At 49.3% G+C, this 21,253-nt stretch overlaps 1 protein-coding gene across 1 annotated transcript; it reads left to right on the forward strand.

Annotated features, from left to right (window-relative positions):
* Positions 1-17,377: 17,377 nt before the first annotated feature.
* Positions 17,378-21,008, forward strand: LOC147982244 (uncharacterized). Its single transcript, XM_087517301.1, has 2 exons — positions 17,378-17,492; positions 18,608-21,008. Exon 2 carries the CDS (start codon positions 18,623-18,625, stop codon positions 20,861-20,863), a length of 2,241 nt encoding a protein of 746 aa, XP_087373427.1. The 5' UTR covers positions 17,378-17,492; positions 18,608-18,622; the 3' UTR covers positions 20,864-21,008.
* The last annotated feature ends 245 nt before the right edge of the window (positions 21,009-21,253 follow it).

Here is a 21,253-nt window from a genome sequence, read left to right on the forward strand (position 1 = left end):
CGAATGAATATGGTTCATGACTTTATTACAAAAATCTGCGAGGGAAAGGCGGAACATCCCTCCGCTCTCATAACCTTTTCCAACAAAGAGTCCATATTTCGTAACAACTAATTTATTAGACTCGAAAACCAACTTAAACCCTTCTCTACATAGAAGGGAGCCACTAACGAGGTTCTTCTTGATGGCGGCGACATGCTGCACGTTCTTCAGCTGTATGATCCTTCCCGAAGTAAACTTCAGATCGACCGTGCCAACACCATGAACAGAAGCACTCGCGCCATTCCCCATCAATACGGACCCGTGACCTGTGACCTGGTAAGAAGTGAACAATGAAATGTCAGCACACACATGAACACCTGCACCTGTGTCCACCCACCAATCGTTGGGTTGAAACACTGAAAAAACAGTAAATAAATTACCGTACCCAGATGCACCATTCTCATTGTTTCCCACAATCATGTTGACAAACATGGAGTCCTGTCCTGGCTTCTTGTACTTGTTTGGGCACTTGTTGGCCCAATGTTCAACTGAACCACAAGTAAAGCACCCCTCATCCTTCTTGTTCTTCTTGAAGGTCTTCTTACCCTTCTTCTTAAAGTCAGTATTCTGTTGCACACCGTTCTTTCCCTTGGGCTTGTGGGAGTTATGGTTCCTCTGGTTCACCATGTTGGCGACAGAAGTCCCTTCGGTCCCTTTTCCATGCGAGTCTTTTGCCCTCGAATTCTGCTCAACACTCAGATGGCCAATGACATCCTCCACAGAGAATTCACGCCTCTGATGTTTCAGAGTGGTGGCAAAGTTCCTCCAGGAATTAGGGAGCTTAGCGATTATGCAGCCCGCGACAAACTTGCCCGGTAACTCGCACTTAAGAAGTTCAAACTCCTTAACAATGCATATTATCTCATGAGCCTGCTCCAATACAGGACGGTTTTCAACCATCTTGTAATCGTGGAACTGCTCTATAATATACATCTCGCTCCCTGCATCGGCGGCCCCGAATTTAGATTCGAGCACCTCCCACCACTAGTAGAAAAGGGGGCAATGGTCCAGCCCAGGTCAGCCCATTAGCCCCGGTTCAGTCCAGAACCGGGACCAATGGGGGCATTGAACCCAGTTCGTGAGCCCAGGTGGCCGGCCGGGCCACATGGGCCATTGGTCCCGGTTCGTTTGGACCTTTTGGTCCCGGTTGGTGGGACGAACCGGGACCAATGGGCCTGACTCCTGGCCCACCACCATTGGTCCCGGTTGGTGGCCTGAACCGGTACCAAAGGCTGCCCTTTAGTCCCGGTTCATGCCACGAACCAGGACCAATGAGATGCCTATATATACCCTCGCCCGTGAGCAGAGCACTCCAGTGCTCTGTTTTTCTCTGGCCGGCGAGGGGAGGGGTTTGTGTGGTGCTCTAGCTCACCTCCTATGCACATGAGGTGTTCGATGAAATGTCCGAGCCACACTAGTTAAGCTTTCTCCTCTCGAAGCTCGACCTCAAAGCTCCATTTTCCTCGAGATTTGTCTAGATTTAGCGGTCCATTACGCCCCACCCCCGTCTTCACCGTCGTCGATCACCCGCGCCGATCTCATCACCGACACCACCGTGGTGAGCCTCTTGTTCTTATCTTCTTTTTGAAAGGAAAAATATTCTTACTTGTATGTTTAGATAGATACTTGTATCATTTTCTTACTTTTATTATTGCATCTTATATAGTGCGATGGTTTTGTTATCCGCCCCCGTCGGCCGTCGGCCTGTCTATGATTCGGATGTGGTATATATATTATCTTTATAACTATTGGTTCATTATTGTTTATGAAAATTATGCGGACCAACGTGACATATATTTTATTTATCTAGGATGTATGTGAACCGGAAATTCCAACCGACCCTATTGTCGAGAGGTTAAATTTAGTTGAAGAAGGAAACAATTTCTTGAAGGAAAAAATTAAAAAAAATTGAGGAGGAGAAGATGATATTGGAGTTGCATGTTGCGGATGTCGTCGATGATCACAAGATAAAGATGGATGCAATGCACTTGAAGATTAGAAAGATTAGAAAATATGCCATTCATACCGAGGCTTGGTATCATTATGCCGTTGGATCAATTGTTACCTTGGTTGCGATTATGATCGCCTTTGTTTTCGCATTTAAATGTTTTACATAGTTTCAATGTATGGTTTAATTAATTAGATGCTCTGGAGAGCTATATGTTGTTAGATGAGAACTATGTATGTACTTTGGTTTTAATGTGAAGATGAACTTCTATTAATTTGGACACTTAATTATATATAATGCACGCAGATGAACCGGCAATGGATGTACGGTGACAGACACACCTCCGAGTACATTAAGGGCGTGCATGAGTTTCTCGATGCGGCTGAGGCAAACAAGCAGAATGGTTTTATGTATTGTCCATGCACTAAATGTGGGAATACGGTGTATTACTCTAACCGGAAAATCCTTCACACCCACCTGCTTTACAAGGGTTTCATGCCACACTATAATGTTTGGACGAGGCACGGAGAAATAGGGGTTATGATGGAAGACGACGAAGAAGAAGAGTACGATGACAACTATGTGCCCCCTGAATACCGTGATGCTACAACGGGGGGAGCTGGTGAAGATCAAGAGGAACCAGACGATGTGCCCAATGATGCTGCAACGGGTGAAGCTGCTGAAGATCAAGACGAACCAGACGATGTGCCCCATGATGATGATCTCCGCCGGGTCATTGTCGATGCAAGGACGCAATGCGAAAGTCAAAAGGAGAAGCTGAAGCTCGATCTCATGTTAGAGGATCACAAAAAAGGGTTGTACCCCAATTGCGAAGATGGCAACACAAAGCTCGGTACCGTACTGGAATTGCTGCAGTGGAAGGCAGAGAATGCTGTGCCTGACAAAGGATTTGAGAAGCTACTGAAAATATTGAAGAAGAAGCTTCCAAAGGATAACGAATTGCCCGACAGTACATACGCAGCAAAGAAGGTCGTATGCCCTCTAGGATTGGAGGTGGAGAAGATACATGCATGCCCTAATGACTGCATCCTATACCGTGGTGCATACAAGGATCTGACCGCATGCCCGGTATGCGGTGCATTGCGGTATAAGATCAGACGAGATGACCCTGGTGATGTTCACGGCGAGCCCCACAGGAAGAGGGTTCCTGCGAAGGTGATGTGGTATGCTCCTATAATACCACGGTTGAAATGTCTGTTCAGAAACGGAAAGCATGCCAAGTCGATGCGATGGCACAGTGAGGACCGTAAGAAAGACTGGAAGTTGAGAGCACCCGCTGACGGGTCGCAGTGGGGAAAAATCGTGAGAAAGTACTGGGATGAGTTTTCAAAGGACCCAAGGAATGTATGGTTTGCTTTAAGCGTGGATGGCATTAATCCTTTCGGGGAGCAGAGCAGCAATCACAACACCTGGCCTGTGACTCTATGTATGTATAACCTTCCTCCTTGGATGTGCATGAAGCGGAAGTTCATTATGATGCCAGTTCTCATCCAAGGCCCTAAGCAACCCGGCAACGACATTGATGTGTACCTAAGGCCATTAGTTGAAGAACTTTTACAGCTGTGGAATGGAAATGGTGTACGTACGTGGGATGAGCACAGACAAGAGGAATTTAACCTAAAGGCGTTGCTGTTTGTGACCATCAACGATTGGCCCGCTCTCAGTAACCTTTCAGGACAGACAAACAAAGGATACCACGCATGCACACACTGATTAGATGACACTGAAAGTATATACCTGGACAAATGCAGGAAGAATGTGTACCTGGGCCATCATCGATTTCTTCCGACCAACCATCAATGTCGAAAGAAAGGCAAGCATTTCAAAGGCGAGGCAGATCACCGGAAGAAGCCCGCCATGCGTACCGGTGATCACGTACTTGCTATGGTCAATGATTTACACGTAATCTTTGGAAAGGGTCCCGGCGCACTAGCTGTTCCGAATGACGCTGAGGGACACGCACCCATGTGGAAGAAGAAATCTATATTTTGGGACCTACCCTACTGGAAAGACCTAGAGGTCCGCTCTTCAATCGACGTGATGCACGTGACGAAGAACCTTTGCGTGAACCTGCTAGGCTTCTTGGGCGTGTATGGAAAGACAAAAGATACACCTGAGGCGCGGGAGGACCTGCAACTTTTGCACGAAAAAGACGGCATGCCTCCGAAGTAGTATGAAGGTCCTGCCAGCTACGCTCTTACGAAATAAGAGAAAGAAATCTTCTTTGAATGCCTGCTCAGTATGAAGGTCCCGACTGGCTTCTTATCAAATATAAAGGGAATAATAAATATGCTAGAGAAAAAGTTCCAGAACCTAAAGTCTCATGACTGCCACATGATTATGACGCAACTGCTTCCGGTTGCATTGAGGGGGCTTCTACCAGAAAATGTCCGATTAGCCATTGTGAAGCTATGTGCATTCCTCAATGCAATCTCTTAGGGCTGACGGGGATGGATATCAAAACCATGCCACTATGTATAACAAACAACGTACGGGTAAGATAATTATACGAGTAACTATATATCCAAATCACACACAAACATGAATTCTTTATATAAAAAAGATAAGAACAAGAGGCTCACCACAAGGTGGTGCCAGCGACGGGACGGTGCGGGAGATCGATGGTGGTTACGATGGAGATTTAGAAGGAACTAAGTAAACCACAACTACATATGCAAACTAAGTGTTATTTTGACCTCAAATTGCATATAAATCAAATACTACCACATATAATTCCTCCCAAATTACTAAAACCCACAAATTAATTACTATATAAACCATTGCAAGAACTAATCTAGCAATGAGAGATGAAAGGACAAAGTTGCTAACCTTTGTGATCATTTGAATGGATGGGGGCCTTCAAATCTTGACAAAATTTGGGCAAAATGTGTGATGAGCTCGAGGAAGAAGGGAAGAACAGAGAGGAGAGGGGAAAGAGGGGAGAACAAAGCGCAGGTGGACAAAGGGTTTATATAGGATGACCTTTAGTACTGGTTCGAGGCACGAACCAGTACTAAAGTGTTGGAGGGGCCCCAGACTGACAACATCCCTCCACCACTCTCTTTAGTACCGGCTCGTGGCACGAACCGGTGCTAAAAGTTCGGCACGAACCGGTACTAATGAGAGCGGCCTGCCTAGCCGTTGGAACCGGCACTAATGGTCACTGAGGGAGTCCTGGATTAGGGGGTGTTCGGGTAGCCGGACTATACCTTCAGCCGAACTCCAGGACTACGAAGATACAAGATTGAAGACTTCGTCCCGTGTCCGGATGGGACTTTCCTTGGCGTGGAAGGCAAGCTTGGCGATACAGATATTCAAGATCTCCTACCATTGTAATCGACTCTGTGTAACCCTAACCCTATCCGGTGTCTATATAAACCGGAGGGTTGTAGTCCGTAGGACATCAACTCCATATACAACAATCATACCATAGGCTAGCTTCTAGGGTTTAGCCTCCTTGATCTCGTGGTAGATCTACTCTTGTACTACCCATATCATCAATATTAATCAAGCAGGAGTAGGGTATTACCTCCATCGAGAGGGCCCGAACCTGGGTAAAAACATCGTGTCCCTTGTCTCCTGTTACCATCCGGCCTTGACGCACAGTTCGGGACCCCCTACCCGAGATCCGTCGGTTTTGACACCGACATTGGTGCTTTCATTGAGAGTTCCTCTGTGTCATCGCCTTTAGGCCCGATGGCTCCCTTGATCATCAACAACGATGAGGTCCAGGGTGAGACTTTTCTCCCCGGACAGATCTTCAACTTCGGCGGCTTCGCACTGCGGGCCAATTCGCTTGGCCACCTGGAGCAGATCGAAAGCTATGCCCCTGGCCATCAAGTTAGGTTTGGAAGCTTAAACTACATGGCTGACATCCGCGGAGACTTGATCTTCGACGGGTTCGAGCCACGGCCAAGCGCGCCGCACTATCTCGAGGGGCATGATCTAGCTCTGCCTCCGGACAGTGTCCTGGAGGCCGCAAACGCACCGGTTCCGACCCTTAACTCGGAGCCTATTGCGCCAATCGAGGATGAGCGGTCGGACGTCACCTCGGGGGCTGTGATCTCAAAGGCGATCGAGCCGAGCGCCAGCCCCGCACTCTGCATGACCCGTGACTCCGAGGATCTGGACTCCTCCCCGGACTCCGAACCCCCCGCGCCCCTGCCAGTCGAATCCGATTGGGCGCCGATAATGGAGTTCACCGCCGCTGACATCTTTCAGCACTCGCCTTTTAGCGACATCCTGAATTCTCTCAAGTCTCTCTCTTTATACGGAGAGCCCTGGCCGGATTACGGTCAGCGGGGATGGGATACGAACGATGAAGAAGTTCAAAGCCCACCCACCACCCACTTTGTAGCCACTGTCGACGATTTAACCGACATGCTTGACTTCGGCTCCGAAGACATCGATGGTATGGACGACGATGTAGGAGACGAACAGGAACCAGCACCTGTAGGGCGCTAGAAGGCCACCTCGTCATATGACATATATATGGTGGATACTCCAAAAGATGGAGAGGGCAATGGAACAGCGGGGGGTGACACCTCCAAGAAACAGCCAAAGCGCCGGCGTCAGCGGCGCCGCTCTAAATCCCGCCAAAGCAAAAACGGTGATTCCGGCACGGGAGATAATACTACCCCGGATAGCGCCGAAGAACACCCACCCCAGCAGGATTCGGCACAGGAAGATGGAGAAGCTAGCCCTCATGAGAGAGCGGCAGACCGAGAGGTCGAGGATGATAACTATATGCCTCCCTCCGAAGACGAGGCAAGCCTCGATGACGATGAATTCATTGTACCATCAGACCCCGCCGAACAAGAGCATTTCGAACGCAGGCTTTTAGCCACGGCAAGCAGCCTCAAGAAAAAGCAGCAACAGCTTAGAGCTGACCAAGATTTGCTAGCTGACAGATGGACTGAAGTCCTTGCGGCCGAAGAGTATGAACTCGAACGCCCCTCCAAGAGTTACCCAAAGCGCAGGCCGCTACCCCGATCATAGGAGGAAGCACCTACATCACCAGCGCACGACATGACAGACCGGCCACCTCGCGGCCGCGACAGAGAGGCCTCTCGGCCCTCCACCCAAGCCATGTCCCGACGCCGCTCAACTAAGGCACGGGAAAATGTGCCAGACCAGCGAGACGTACTGGAGGATAAGGCAAGACAAACAAGATCGGTCTACGGATCGCGCAGGCGCCCTACGGCACGTGACGCTGATCTTCACTCCGGATACAACAAATCCGGCCGGGCCGAACACAACAGACATAGCTCTTCCGAGCTGCGTCGTGATATAGCCCAGTACAGAGGCGCCGCACACCAGCTATGCTTCACGGATGAAGTAATGGATCATAAAATCCCAGAGGGTTTCAAACCCGTAAACATCGAAACATACGATGGCACAACAGATCCGGCGGTATGGATCGAGGATTATCTCCTTCACATCCACATGGCACGCGGCGATGATCTACACGCCATCAAATACCTCCCGCTCAAACTTAAAGGACCGGCCCGGCATTGGCTTAACAGCTTGCCAGCAGACTCAATCGGTTCTTGGGAGGACCTGGAACCCACATTTCTCGACAACTTCCAGGGCACTTACGTGCGACCACCGGATGCCGACGACTTAAGCCACACAATTCAGCAGCCAGAGGAATCGGCCAGGCAATTCTGGACACGGTTCCTAACAAAGAAAAACCAGATAGTCGACTGTCCGGACGCAGAGGCCCTAGCAGCCTTCAAGCATAACATCCGCGACGAGTTGCTTGCCCGGCACCTGGGACAGGAAAAGCCAAAATCTATGGCAGCCCTCACGACACTCATGACCCGCTTTTGCGCAGGAGAAGACAGCTGGCTAGCTCGCAGTAACAACTTATCAAAGAACCCTGGTAATTCAAATACCAAGGACAAAAGTGGCAGGACACGTCGGAATAAGCAAAAACGCCGCGTTAGCAGCGACAGCAATGAAGACACGGTAGTCAATGCCGGATTCAGAGGCTATAAATCCGGTCAGCGAAAAAAGGCATTCAAAAAGAATACTCAGGGCCCGTTCAGTTTGGACCGAATACTCGACCGCTTGTTCCTGATACATGGCACCCCCGAAAGGCCAGCCAATCACACTAACAGGGATTGTTGGGTGTTCAAGCAGGCAGGCAAGTTAAGACCGAAAACAAAGACAAGGGGCTGCACAGCGACGACGAGGAGGAGCCCAGGCCGCCGAACAACAATGGACAGAAGGGCTTTCCCCCACAAGTGCGGACGGTGAACATGATATACACAACCCACATTCCCAAGAGGGAGCGGAAGCGTGCGCTACGGGACGTATACGCGTTGGAGCCAGTCGCCCCAAAGTTCAACCCATGGTCCTCCTGCCCGATCACTTTTGATCGAAGGGACCATCCCACTAGCATCCGTCATGGCGGCTTCGCCGCATTGGTTCTCGACCCAATCATCGACGGATTTCATCTCACAAGAGTCCTCCTGGACGGCGGCAGTAGCCTGAACCTGTTTTACCAGGATACAATGCGGAAAATGGGCATAGATCCCTCAAGGATTAAGCCCACAAAAACGACCTTTAAAGGCGTTATACCAGGTGTAGAAGCCAACTGTACAGGCTCAATAACACTTGACGTGGTCTTTGGATCCCCGGACAATTTCTGAAGCAAAGAGTTAATCTTCGACATAGTCTCGTTTCGCAATGGCTATCACGCCCTGCTCGGACGAACCGCATTCGCAAAGTTTAATGCGGTGCCGCACTACGCATATCTCAAGCTCAAGATGCCAGGCCCTCGAGGAGTAATCACGGTCAACAGAAACACCGAACGCTCCCTCCGTACGGAGGAGCACATGGCAGCTCTCGCAGCGGAAGTACAAAGCAGCCTTCTTAGGCAATTCTCCAGCCGAGACGTTAAAAAGCCAGACACTGCCAAGCGCGGCCGGAGTAACCCACAGCAGGACCGCCTGGCACGCTCTGAGCAAGCGTAGCAATGCGGCCCCAACCCCAGCTCTCGCGACATAGCAAAACCAATGCCTCGCATACATAACTATGCCCTTGAAATACCATGGGCACAGGGGAAGGGGCACAATAACGGCACGCCCAAAATACGGCTTAAAACGTACTAGGGGCTGCCGGATTCTTTTTTTAATTTTTTCTTACTTTCAGGACTCCATACTTCGGACGACCTGTTCGGCAATTCGACTGCCGCACAAATGATGCAAGATCCAGGGAGGCAGACAAGCCATGCTGCATTATGGAACTCCCAGGTGGTCTCTGTTACGAGCGGTATACCTGTTTTGAATTCAATTCCGCGGCCTGCCCCTGGTCAGGACATGTTAAATAGTCCAATATCTTTTTGCTTATCGCATTATTTGTATCGTTCGACTTTGATAAATAGCCTCTCTATAAACAATGCATAGCTTTTTGTCTATTTTTTGCATTATCCTCTTTTCACATATATGTTTATTAAATGACATGATTGCACCCGTACACCATGGTACGGCAAACATGCCAGGGGCTTCAGTACCCCTCATTATGGTGTGAGAAGTCCGTACACTTTCACAAGTGCGGCACCCCGAACTTATAGCACTATATGCATCGGCTCCGAATCATGATTTGGGTCAATAGATGGGTTTGCCCGGCTCCTATGTTTTGGTGCCTTGCGTTCCTCTATATCGGCTAAGGTAGCACTAGGAGAACCACTGCGATTGTGCCGCGGTTCAGCTGGGTTAAGCACCTCAGTGGAGAAAGCTAAAACTGACTGTCATGATGAGGTGAGAGACCGGTCGCTGTTCGAGAGGTTTTTCGAGTCCCTAAAGACTTATGCCGCTTCGAGCGAGGAGCTGGCTTTGTCCGGCCAAGGCGTGGATAGAGCCCCGAACTCGGTCTTCCGAACTAGGGGCTTCGCCGAAATTTAAAATTATAGAGTTCTATGGCTAAGTGAGAGTGTTCAAGCATTATAGTCCGATTGCCTAGTTCGTTGTGCTGAGCGCCTCCCTCGAAGGACCCAACTATGGGAAAAAGAGCGCTCAGGTTTATCCCGAACACCCCAGCACTAGTGGCATGGGGGCAGAAGCCGACGACTGGCCATCTCTCAATTTTTTGATAAACGGCCGCACAGAAAGTAATATTTTGAATTCAATAAGCATTGCTTAGCGCATATGAACAAGTTTTCAGCGCACAGGATAAACACGAGCGAGTTCTTTCAAAAATCACATCCTTGGTACATTCATCCGCCACAAGGCGGGCACCTGCAAGAACATCCTTGTAGTAGTTCTTGGGCTTGCGATGTGCCTTCCCCGGCGGCGGCCCGTCCTTCACAAGCTTCTCACCGTCCAGCTTACCCCAGTGCACCTTTGCACGGGCAAGGGCCCGACAGGCACCTTCGATGCAGACGGAGCGCTTGATGACCTCGAACCTCGGACAGGCCTCCACCAGCCGCCGCACCAGCCCGAAATAGCTCCCAGGCAGGGCCTCTCCGAGCCACAGCCGAACTATGAAGCCCTTCATGGCCTGTTCGGCCGCCTTGTGGAGCTCGACCAGCTATTTCAGCTGGTCGCTCAAAGGCACAAGGGTGTCCGGCCTCAGAATACTGAGACCAGAACACCTTCTCCGTCAAGCTGCCCTCTTCAACTTGGTAAAATGCGACGCCGTCGGATACGCTACGGGGAAGATCTGCGAACGCCCCTGGAGAGCTCCGAATTCGGGTAAGTAACAAGTAGTTTACTTTTATATTTCTTCTTTGCATAAAGAATGCCTTACCCGCTGCTATCTTCCTCATCTCCTCCAACTCTTGGAGGGCCTTTTGGGCTTCGGCCTTGGCAGACTTGGCAGTCTCAAGGGCCGTCGCGAGCTCGGATGCTTGCGCCTTTGACTCAAGCTCCAAACTCTCATGTTTTTTCATGAGAGCCTGAAGCTCTTGCTGCACCTCGCCGACCTGAGCCCCAAGTCTATCTCGCTCGGTACGCTCCGCGGCCGTTTTCTTTTCGGCCTCAGACAGCGCCTGCTTAAGGGTTGCCACCTCAGTCGTGGCCCCTACAATAAGCAATACAATCCTGTTTTTTTTTTGCAATCACGCCTTTTTATAGGCACCTTTTCTGTAAGGTATTTCTTACCTTCTTTCTCCTCGAGCCGCCGCTTGGCAAGGCCGAGCTCTTGCTCGGTCCGCTCGAGGTCCTGCTTCAGGACACCCACCTCTGCCGTCAGTGCGGCGGTGGATAGCAGCGAAGCCTGCATACGCATATTGACTCTTTTTTGTTAGACTCCTGCGATATTTTATAGATCCTCTATTCGGCTTTTCTTTCCGAACGCCAAACAGAGCATCAGGGGCTACTGTCTATGCGGTAATATTTTTACACATTTTTACTTACCTCGAAGCATGTTAGAAGGCTAGCGCAAGCTTCAGTTAGTCCGCTCTTGGCGGACTGAACCTTCTGGATCACCGTACTCATAATAGTACGGTGCCCCTCGTCGATGGAGGCGCCGTCAAGCACCTCCAGCATATTGTCCGGCACCTCCGGTTGGACGGAGGCCGCCGGCTCAGAAGGCTTGCTCCTCTTGGAAGGAGTTCGCCTACCGCGGTCCGGAACTGTGGAAGATTCCGGCGCGGTGTCCGGCACAAAGCCGGACTTGGAGCCCTGGGGGGCCCTTATCCACTTCACTCCTAGAGTCCGGGAGGTTGCCTTGCTGCTCCTTCGGGACCACCTCCTCCTGCCCCGGAGCTTGTCGCGACGCCACTTCGGCGTCGTCTGCAGTGCGGGGGGAGACAGCGGGCGGAACTGAGTTCACGTCCGATGAGTCCAGGGAGCCGCCCGACGATTCGTTGAATTCGGCCCGGGCGGGCTGCATAATTACGTTCGACATTAGGGAAAGTTGTGCAACAAAGGAACATCATGAGTTACTCTGATATCCGAACTTACGATTTCGCCGGACGCTTGGCCCTGTTTGGCCACTCCTCTTCGCCCTCTTCGGCGTCGGGGGAGTAGTCCGGCGAAGGGGTCTTCCTTTTCCTAGACCCCTCGGCCTCCCCCGTTGGGGCGGCCTTCCTCTTCTCTCCTCCCTCCGCTGGGGGGGAGAGTTTTCTTCTTCCTCCTCTTCGTTTTCACGGGAAGAGGGCATCTCGGACTCGTCAGATGACGAGTCCGACACCACCACGTTACGGGCACTCTTTCGAGTCCCCATGGTCTTCTTCTTCTTGGCCTTCTTCTCCGGCACCACATAAGGCGCCGGAACTAGCAGCTTCACTAGTAGAGCTGGGGCTGGGTCTTCGGGCAGCGGAGCCGGACAGTTAATCGATCCGGATATCGCCCGCCAAGCCTGTCAAAGGTAAGGGAGTTTAGATCCCGCATAGAGTCAAACTATGAAAAAAGCTTAACATCCTGTAAAAGGTGAAGATAGCTTACCTCGCTAGCATGACGCTGCGAGCTGTATCCGCGGTCCTCGGAAGCGGATGCGGGAGCTTCGGCGCCCTTGAATAGCACCTTCCAGGCATCTTCGTACGTCGTGTCGAAGAGCCTGCTAAGGGTTTGGTGCTGCGCCGGGTCGAACTCCCACAGATTAAAATCCCGTTGTTGGCACGGGAGGATCCGGCGGACGAGCATAACCTGGATTACATTAACAAGCCGGATTGGCTTGTTCACGAGGGACTGGATGCATGTTTGCAATCCGGTCACCTCTTTTTCGTCACCCCATGACAGGCCCGTCTCTTTCCAGGACATAAGCCGCGTGGGGGTCCGGATCGAAACTTGGGGGGTGCGATCCATTTCGGATCACGTGGCTCGGTGATGTAAAACCACCCGGATTGCCACCCCTTTAGGGTATCCACAAAAGAGCCCTCGAACCATAGGACGTTGGCCATCTTGCCCGCCATGGCGCCTCCGCACTCCGCCTGGCAGCCGCGCACCACCTTGGGCTTGACGTTGAAGGTCTTGAGCCAGAGGCCGGAATGAGGGCGGACGTGGAGGAAAGCCTCGCACACGACGATAAACGCCGAGATGTTGAGGATGAAGTTCGGGGCCAGATCGTAGAAATCCAGGCCGTAGTAGAACATGAGCCCCCGGACAAATGGGTGGAGTGGAAAACCCAGTCCGCGGAGGAAGTGGGGAAGAAATACTACCCTCTCATGGGGCCTCGGGGTGGGGAGAAGCTGCCCCTTTTCGGGAAGCCGGTGCGCGATGTCCTTAGACAGGTATCCGGCCTTCCTTAGCTTCTTGACTTGGGCCTCCGTAGCGGAGGAGACCATCCACTTGCCTCCCGCTCCGGACATTGCTGGAGAAGGTTGAGGTGGGAAGTGCGGGCTTGGGCGCTGGAGCTCGAGCGCGCAGGAGATGGATAGGCAAAGGAGGAAGAAGGCGTAGGTAAAAAGGTGGATCCTTATCCCCTTATATGGGCGGATGCGGTTGTGCGTCCCCACCAGCCTGGTAAAACTCGCTTGCCTCCCAAGCGCCGTGATAAATGGCGCGGTTGGGTTACCCACGTTCTTATTGATGAGAATCCCGTAAAAGGGGTACACGATCTCTGCTTTGACAAGACGTGCCAAGGAAACCGCCTCGCAAAACGTGCTGAGTTGGAAAAGTAAAAACGATTCGAGTAAAGGACTTGGCCGTAGTGTGATGACGCACTGCGGAATACGTCGGCAGATTTGATTTGTGTTAATATTATTCTCTCTATGGCAATATGTGGAAACTTATTTTGCAGAGCCGGACACTACTCTTGGTGTTTACAATCTTCTATGAAGGACTTGGAGGAGGAACCCGCCTTGCAATGCCGAAGACAATCTGCGCGCCGGACTCGTCGTCATTGAAGCCTGGTTCAGGGGCTACTGAGGGAGACCTGGATTAGGGGGTGTTCGGGTAGCCGGACTATACCTTCAGCCGGACTCCAGGACTATGAAGATACAAGATTGAAGACTTCGTCCCGTGTCCGGATGGGACTTTCCTTGGCGTGGAAGGCAAGCTTGGCGATACGGATATTCAAGATCTCCTACCATTGTAACCGACTCTGTGTAACCCTAACCCTATCCGGTGTCTATATAAACCGGAGGGTTGTAGTCCGTAGGACATCAACTCCATATACAACAATCATACCATAGGCTAGCTTCTAGGGTTTAGCCTCCTTGATCTCGTGGTAGATCTACTCTTGTACTACCCATATCATCAATATTAATCAAGCAGGAGTAGGGTATTACCTCCATCGAGAGGGCCCGAACCTGGGTAAAAACATCGTGTCCCTTGTCTCCTGTTACCATCCGTCCTTGACGCACAGTTCGGGACCCCCTACCTGAGATCCGCCGGTTTTGACACCGACAGTCACATTAGTGCCGGCTCAAATACAAACCGGCACTAATGAGCTGAACATTTGACCATTTTTCTACTAGTGATACAGGGCACGCCCAACCCAGATCCGACCCCGATGGGTCCATATCGGACCCAAACATCCCTTCCACCGCACAAACCACGGTCACTGGCAAATAGGTGGCTTCCGCAGACTGCGTCGTCCACAGCTCTTGCCACCCGGTGAATGGAGACAACCCTATCCGCTATCTAAGGCACAAACCACCACAACATTGTTTGTCGCGCTGCAGCAAGGAGATGCTGCCATGCCGTGACACACGCAGTCGCATCATGCCCAAGCCTGAGTCGCTAGCTCGCATCGACTCCATGTGCGAAGGGACAAAGAGGCCCCACCGCCACCGACTTCAACCGGGCTTTGCCCGGCCACGTTCTTGGGTAATGGCAAGGAGGGAGGAGGGAGGAGGGAGATGGTTCGGCGGCGGGTTTAGGTTTCCCTCCCGGACGCGATGAGAGGGACGCCAGATGGGACCTATGTTACATTGAGATATTGGACAGGTGTTCTGTGAGTGGCACATGCGGATAGGTTTGTTGGAAAGGATTCACCCGGGAGGGAGAAGAGGAGGGGAACGAACGTATCGTGGCTACAATGTAGGAAAGAATCGACCGAATCAGTACACAAGTCTCACTTGGAGGTGGCACAACTTGGTAAGGGCTCCTTTGATTTAATGGAATTTTATAGGATTTCTGGAGGATTGAAATCCTTAGGATTTTTTCTTATGTTGGTCCTTTCATTCATAGGATTGGATCCATAGGAATTTTTCCTATGGAACCTATTGTACTACATTTCATAGGAAATCTAACTTCCACTTCAACCTTTTTTCACAATTCCTTTATTTTTCATATGACATCAAACATTCATTGCTAATCCTGTAGAATTCAAGTGGGCAGGCCAATCCAACCCTATACTTTTCCTATTCCTACTTTTTCGAAATCCTACGAATCAAAGAGGTCCTAGATTTGGGTAGCTCTTTTCCCAATTCAGATTTCCCAGCTTCTCAACTCCTCGTATCTTGCACTAAAAACATGGCCAGGTTCTTGTTCTCAACTCTAGGAGTTAGGCTGTTTGACCCAGATCCGGACCCGGAGTTGAAGGAGCTGGGAGCCAGCGAGCTATCAAACACGCCCTTAGTTGAGTAGTTGAGGCGAAGCAAACGCAGGCGGTCACCGAAGAAGGGAATTTTTTGTTACGCCCCTGGATGCCATTGCCTGCACAACAGCTTCCTTCATTCCTATCCAAAGCTTAAAATGCAAACGTGATCTAGTCTGCAAGTTTAGCCTAATAGCACATTGTTAACCTATTCTAAGACTGGCACTTGGCAAGTGGCGTCCATGAATGCAGCTTTCCCCGCCTTGTTTTGTCAAAACAATAAAGCTTTGCAGTTTGGCATACATGTACTATCCTAACTTATCGTGCCACCCACCTCCTTGTTTCGTAGGTCTCACGTGACCAGGATTCAAATCGTTAGTTGACCGGTAAAAGATTCCACGCATCGTAGTTCAAGGGCCATCTGAGAAACCACAGATGTTGAATTGTCTCTTTCCGGGCAGAGGCTCCAACGCTCCATTTTATCTATGCTAGTGCTGTGCCCAACGGATCTAGTCGCAAATAGTGGGTGGATTCTGGATTTATGATGCATGTAGGAATGAAATCACCAACCACTAAAGTGAAGATTCCTTTTGATTAAGTATGGTTGGAGGCTCAAAAGAACAGCTGCTACATGCATGCATAGAGGATTTAGAGCATCAAAAGTTGTCCATGATGTTTCCTCCCAAGACGTTGGCACTGGATAACGCTGCCTGCATAGCAGCTTTCCTTAAACTAATCCAAGGCTTGAATCGCAAACCTCTGATCTAGTCTGCAGGTTATATATATGAGCCCTAGCAATTTTGCAACTACTTCTCATGCATGGCGTCCTGGTGTGCATCACTGCAGCTTTAAATTTTTGTCCTATTGTTTTGAAATAAGAAAGACCCACATATATAGCTTTGCATTTGGCGTGTGCTACTCCAGTTTGTCATGCCACCCGCCATATCCTCCCTCATGCGTAAAATGATCTGGATTTGAAGTGTCAATTTACTGGATGGAACCTTGAATACCACACATGTAGTATTGTTGGTTGCCCCTTGCTTGGTAGGAACAACCAAAAGCAAATGGCATGATGGTCTAGTGTGCATCGACTTCTGTAGCGACACCAGTTTGAGGCATGGCAGGATAACATCTTGGAGAAATGATTTCCATTGGAAATACCTAAATTATAACCATTTCACTTCCAGGAAGTCTTATATTTTGGTTGCGGCGTAACACTGAAACTGGTGACATAAAACATTATTGATGATTTTATTAGAGAATCGGGCGAACTTTTTCCTGCTAAGGTCTTCTCTCCTATATAAGAAATGAGCGGGGGAACTCCCCCTTTTCGAAAAAAGAAAAAAAATATAAGAAATGAGCTCCAAGGCAAACCACCGTAGATATACATGCTCTACTTCATAACCTAGTTCAACGTCTTACAAAACCCCAGGTAAAAAGTACAAACCAATGTAGACATTTATGCTCCAATTCGTAACCTAAATCACGATCCAAGCCCTATATTTGGCTCACACCCAGGAACCGGCTTACGTGAGAAACTCCCATGTAAACAGTTTCTTTCGCGTAGAGACTATAACGGTTAAACTTGTTGTCAGTATAGTAGTAGCTCTTAGAAACCGTCGAGCAGTATGATAAATTTAGCTAAATGTGCACAAAAGATGATACATTCCTTCACATCGGTGCTATGTCCAATAAAGATAATGATACCTTAGAGGTAAATAAGGTTTCAAGTAGTGTAAGTGCAAACCACGGTAGTAATAGTTGGTGGATGCCGCGTGCATGCATGTGTTAGTCAAGCCATCAACCAAAAGTGAAGATTACTCTCTCTCTCTCTCTCTCTCTCTCTCTCTCTCTGCCTCTCTCTCTCTATCTATCTATCTATCTATCTACCTATCTCTCTCTCTCTCTATCTATCTCTCTCTCTCTCTCTCTCTCTGTGTGTACTGCAAGGGGGGAAGTACCATGCGGATGTTCTCCTAATCCTCACCATCTCCCTCAGCTCCTCCTTTCTGATTCGACTCTGCTACAGCTAGTGCTGCTCCTGCTCCTACAGGTATCGTTACTCGATGACATTTTACTTTACTAGGTCGTATGCATTTTCATTACTATGATTTCACTCGTATGCATTTCCATAACTGATTGTAAATATGATCCTACTTGATAGTGTATCGTAGCTGCCGTTTCATCGAAATCCCTCCAGCTAAATTCAGTTCAAACAAAAAATTAGTTGAAAGCTCTTTTAAGATGCTCGTTAATTAACATCAGCCGTTAATGCCAACCCAATGACTAATATTTCTATTACCACTTAGAAGATTACTACATACTACCAAATTATGCTTAGGTCTAATTTGTACTTTACACTTCTACAATGAAGAAAGCAAGTTGAAGCGCCATAGAGCAGGGAAGTAAATAAGGAATGTTAACAATGCTAATTAATTAGTTTATCTCCATGTCCCATTTTCACAAGCATGGATGGACGATGCATAGAGTTCTATTGTTGGCAGACGCTTTGACAGTTATCCATTGTTTATTTTCAAAGGTTATATAGAAAATGTGATTTTTCCTAACTAGAAATAAGTATGTAACACATATCAAATATGCACCGTAAAGTGAAATGTATGAGCTGATTTTGTCAATCTCCTTATTGGCGTGCACAGTCTCTCAAAGATGCTCGCGGTAAAGTGTGTGTGTATGCGTACATAGGATGGAATGTATGTCAATGTGACCGTTTGTGTTTGTACTTTATGTCAAAACACAAGTGAGTATTGACAATCAAGTTCTCAAGGCATTTGACAAATTCTGTCTCTACTTTATACAACACGTACACATGTATATACAATATCACATACGCATATCTTACATAAAACTAATATTGTAATATTTTGGTAAGTGCATAACCCTGTGATAATAACTAAGCATATTTCTTGTGCAAATCTATTATGTAATATAGGTAAAAAAGCATATATCAATTAATGGATATGTATGTAACGTACGGCATATTTTAAATTGAACAGGCATACATATTACATACATGTAGAAATTTATATTCCGTTTCCGAGCCATATGTCGGGCTACAATTTTTATATAGCCAGATCTATTTGCCCTTGAGCATGGCAAGCGGGCTTATCTGACTGATTGTTTGACATGTTGATCTTTCTGCATTTTCAGTAACAGGAACTAATAATGGGGCTGCCTGATCTATGGGTAGTATGGGAGGTCGAGTTTCTGCTGCTTTTAAGCTTACTGCTGCAAGTGCTCCTACTCATCTTCACCGAGTGTCGTCGGTTTGTAAAATGGCCCCTTCTGTCTGCGGCGTTGAATGGTGCCCTCTGGCTTTTGTACCAAATGGCTGACTCCATCGCCTTATACGTGCTCGGCCACATGTCCCTGAAAACCAAGGCACCCGAGCAGCAGCAGCTCATGGCGTTCTGGGCATCGCTGCTGTTGGTTCACCTAGGGGGACAGGATAACATCACTGCCTATGCTTTGGAGGACAACGAGCTCTGGCTGCGCCACCTGTTCACTCTGGTCGTGCAGGCCGTGGGGGCTGCATATGTTCTGTACAAGTACGTCGCCGGCAGCAGTGGGGCCTTGCTCACTGCAGCTGTGTTGATGTTTCTTGTGGGTGTTGGCAAGTATCTCGAGAGGATAGTTGCTCTCTACTCCTCCGGCCTTGAAAACATCAGCAAGTTCCTCGACCGCGTTGAGGTACCCAGTAACGCTGGGAACTTGCTGTACCAAGTCCCAGCATGTTTGGATTCTGGGGAAGAAGTTCTGAAGGCAGCTCATGATCTTCTCCATGTCTGCATGGGCCAGTTTGTTGATTTCAAGGTCTGGCCATCGCGGTTCCAGATGGCGGCCTTATCAGTGTATCATGATGGTGCCGATAGTCATGATGCTGCCGAGCGGAGCCTGTTGCTGCCGTTGGTCCGGATGCAGCTCTCGTTGATGCGTGACATCATCTACACCAAGGCAGCGGTGATCCACACATGGCATGGACGGGTGTTCCGTGTTGTCTCGACGGGTTTCACATTGGTGGCGTTTTACCTGTTCCATCAGTCTGCTATGGCTGGCTTCGGTTACAACAAGGGTGACATGGTGGTCACCTACATCTTGTTGGCCGGGGCTCTTTTCCTGGAGGTGGCATCCCTGTTGAGGTCAGCCCTGTCAACTTGGACATGCGCCTGGTTACTAGCTGCCGGATGGAACCGGCTCCATAAGGCAGTGGTGTATCTTCGCAGGGGTGTCAGGGCGGCACGAAGATGCTGGAGTTTGCAAGACACAATCGGGCAGCACGACCTGTTCCAAATCCACAGTAACGGTCGCACTGGTGTATTCCGGCTGGATCGCTGGTTGAACAAGCTGCGTTTCCTTGACTCCGTCGTGATACCACATGACGTGGAGGTCCGGCTGCTCCGTCATATATATTTGATGGTGAAAGGGTGCAGGGGAGAGGAACACGTTCTGTGGGGTTACCGTGGTCAGCTCGCACTCCAAGTATGGACCCCCGAGGTGGAGTTCTACAATGATGTCATCAGTGACATTGAATCCATTGGTTTAGATAGCAGCACACTCGACGCTGACAAGGTTGCATTTCATGGCAGCATACTCACCTGGCACTATGCCACTGATGCCTTCCTCCACTTCTTTGATTTATGTATGCTGGACCATGACAGCTTGTCACGTCATCCTAGGCAGGAAGATCTGGGCAGGGTACCACACATGAGAGATTCAATACAGGGCATGGACAACCAAGAGAGGAAAGAGCTAGGGCAGCTCGCGACAGCGATCCGCACATTGTCGAGGTACATGGTTTTCCTGCTCGTGGAGCGGCCTCACTTGCTTCCCAGCCCTGTTCGTCGCATCCAGTACGACAGTTTCTATTTGGCGTACAAGGAGTTTCGAGACATCAAGCAAGGAAAAGAAGTACCCAAAGCCATCTGGCCAGCAGTAAGTCTTGCAACCAGGCTGCTCGACCAGTGGGAGGAAGTTTTTGCAAAATCAGAAGAAGAGCCATGCGAGGAAGGAGGGACGCCGGTGAAGGAGATGCTACAGGTGCTCTTTGGTGTGTGGGTGGAGATGGTGTGCTATGCGGCCACCCACTGCAGCAACGACGCCCATGCCAGGCAACTCGGGAGCGGCACTGAGCTCATCACCGTCGTGTGGCTTCTGATGACCACCTTGTACAATCAAGTCTACCATAATGGTGACGACTTCCAAGCAAAAGTGAAGTACTTCCTCGAAAGACACAACAGGAAGAAACAAGCGCAAGAAGGTGTGCTCTTCTCCAAGGGTAATATGAGGGCGCTCATGTCAAGAAAAGGTAGGGTCAGTCTGCGGGCAATGCTGTTGAAAACAAAGAAGCCAAGTCTGGGGGTACTGATGTCAACTACAGAAATGGGCCGTCTGCCGACTTCACCTTGATTATTTCCCTTGTTCTATCTTCATGTCTTAACCGTGAGCAAGCAAATTGTCTTGTGTTCATGGCCCTTGCAACTCATCAAGCACGTGATCGATGATCATGTATATTTCTTCTGAATGCTTTGTGATTCCTGATGACTTGTGATTAAGGGAGCAAATAACTTCTGTGCTGTTTGTGAATTGTGATTCCTGATGACCACCTTGAAAACTTATAAAGCATTCCCAATGTTATAATTTGTCTTAACTCTTCTCAAGCTTTACAAGCAGTTTGCTTGGTTCTGAGATTGGTCAGCTGTTGTTTAGTTATCTTCGGATATCAATTCACCATCATAAACTCACTGTAAAGAGTGAAATGTATCGAGGACATATACAAAAAAGGCTTAGCCACTGGAA

Source organism: Triticum urartu, chromosome 3A (genome assembly GCF_056163025.1).
Source record: "Triticum urartu cultivar PI428250 chromosome 3A, HENAU_Tu73, whole genome shotgun sequence".
Classification (NCBI taxonomy): Eukaryota; Viridiplantae; Streptophyta; class Magnoliopsida; order Poales; family Poaceae; genus Triticum; species Triticum urartu.

What these genes read in the sequence shown, in the direction of transcription:
- LOC147982244 (XM_087517301.1), top strand. Translation starts at nt 18,623, where the DNA reads ATGGGGCTGCCTGATCTATGGGTAGTATGGGAGGTCGAGTTTCTGCTG.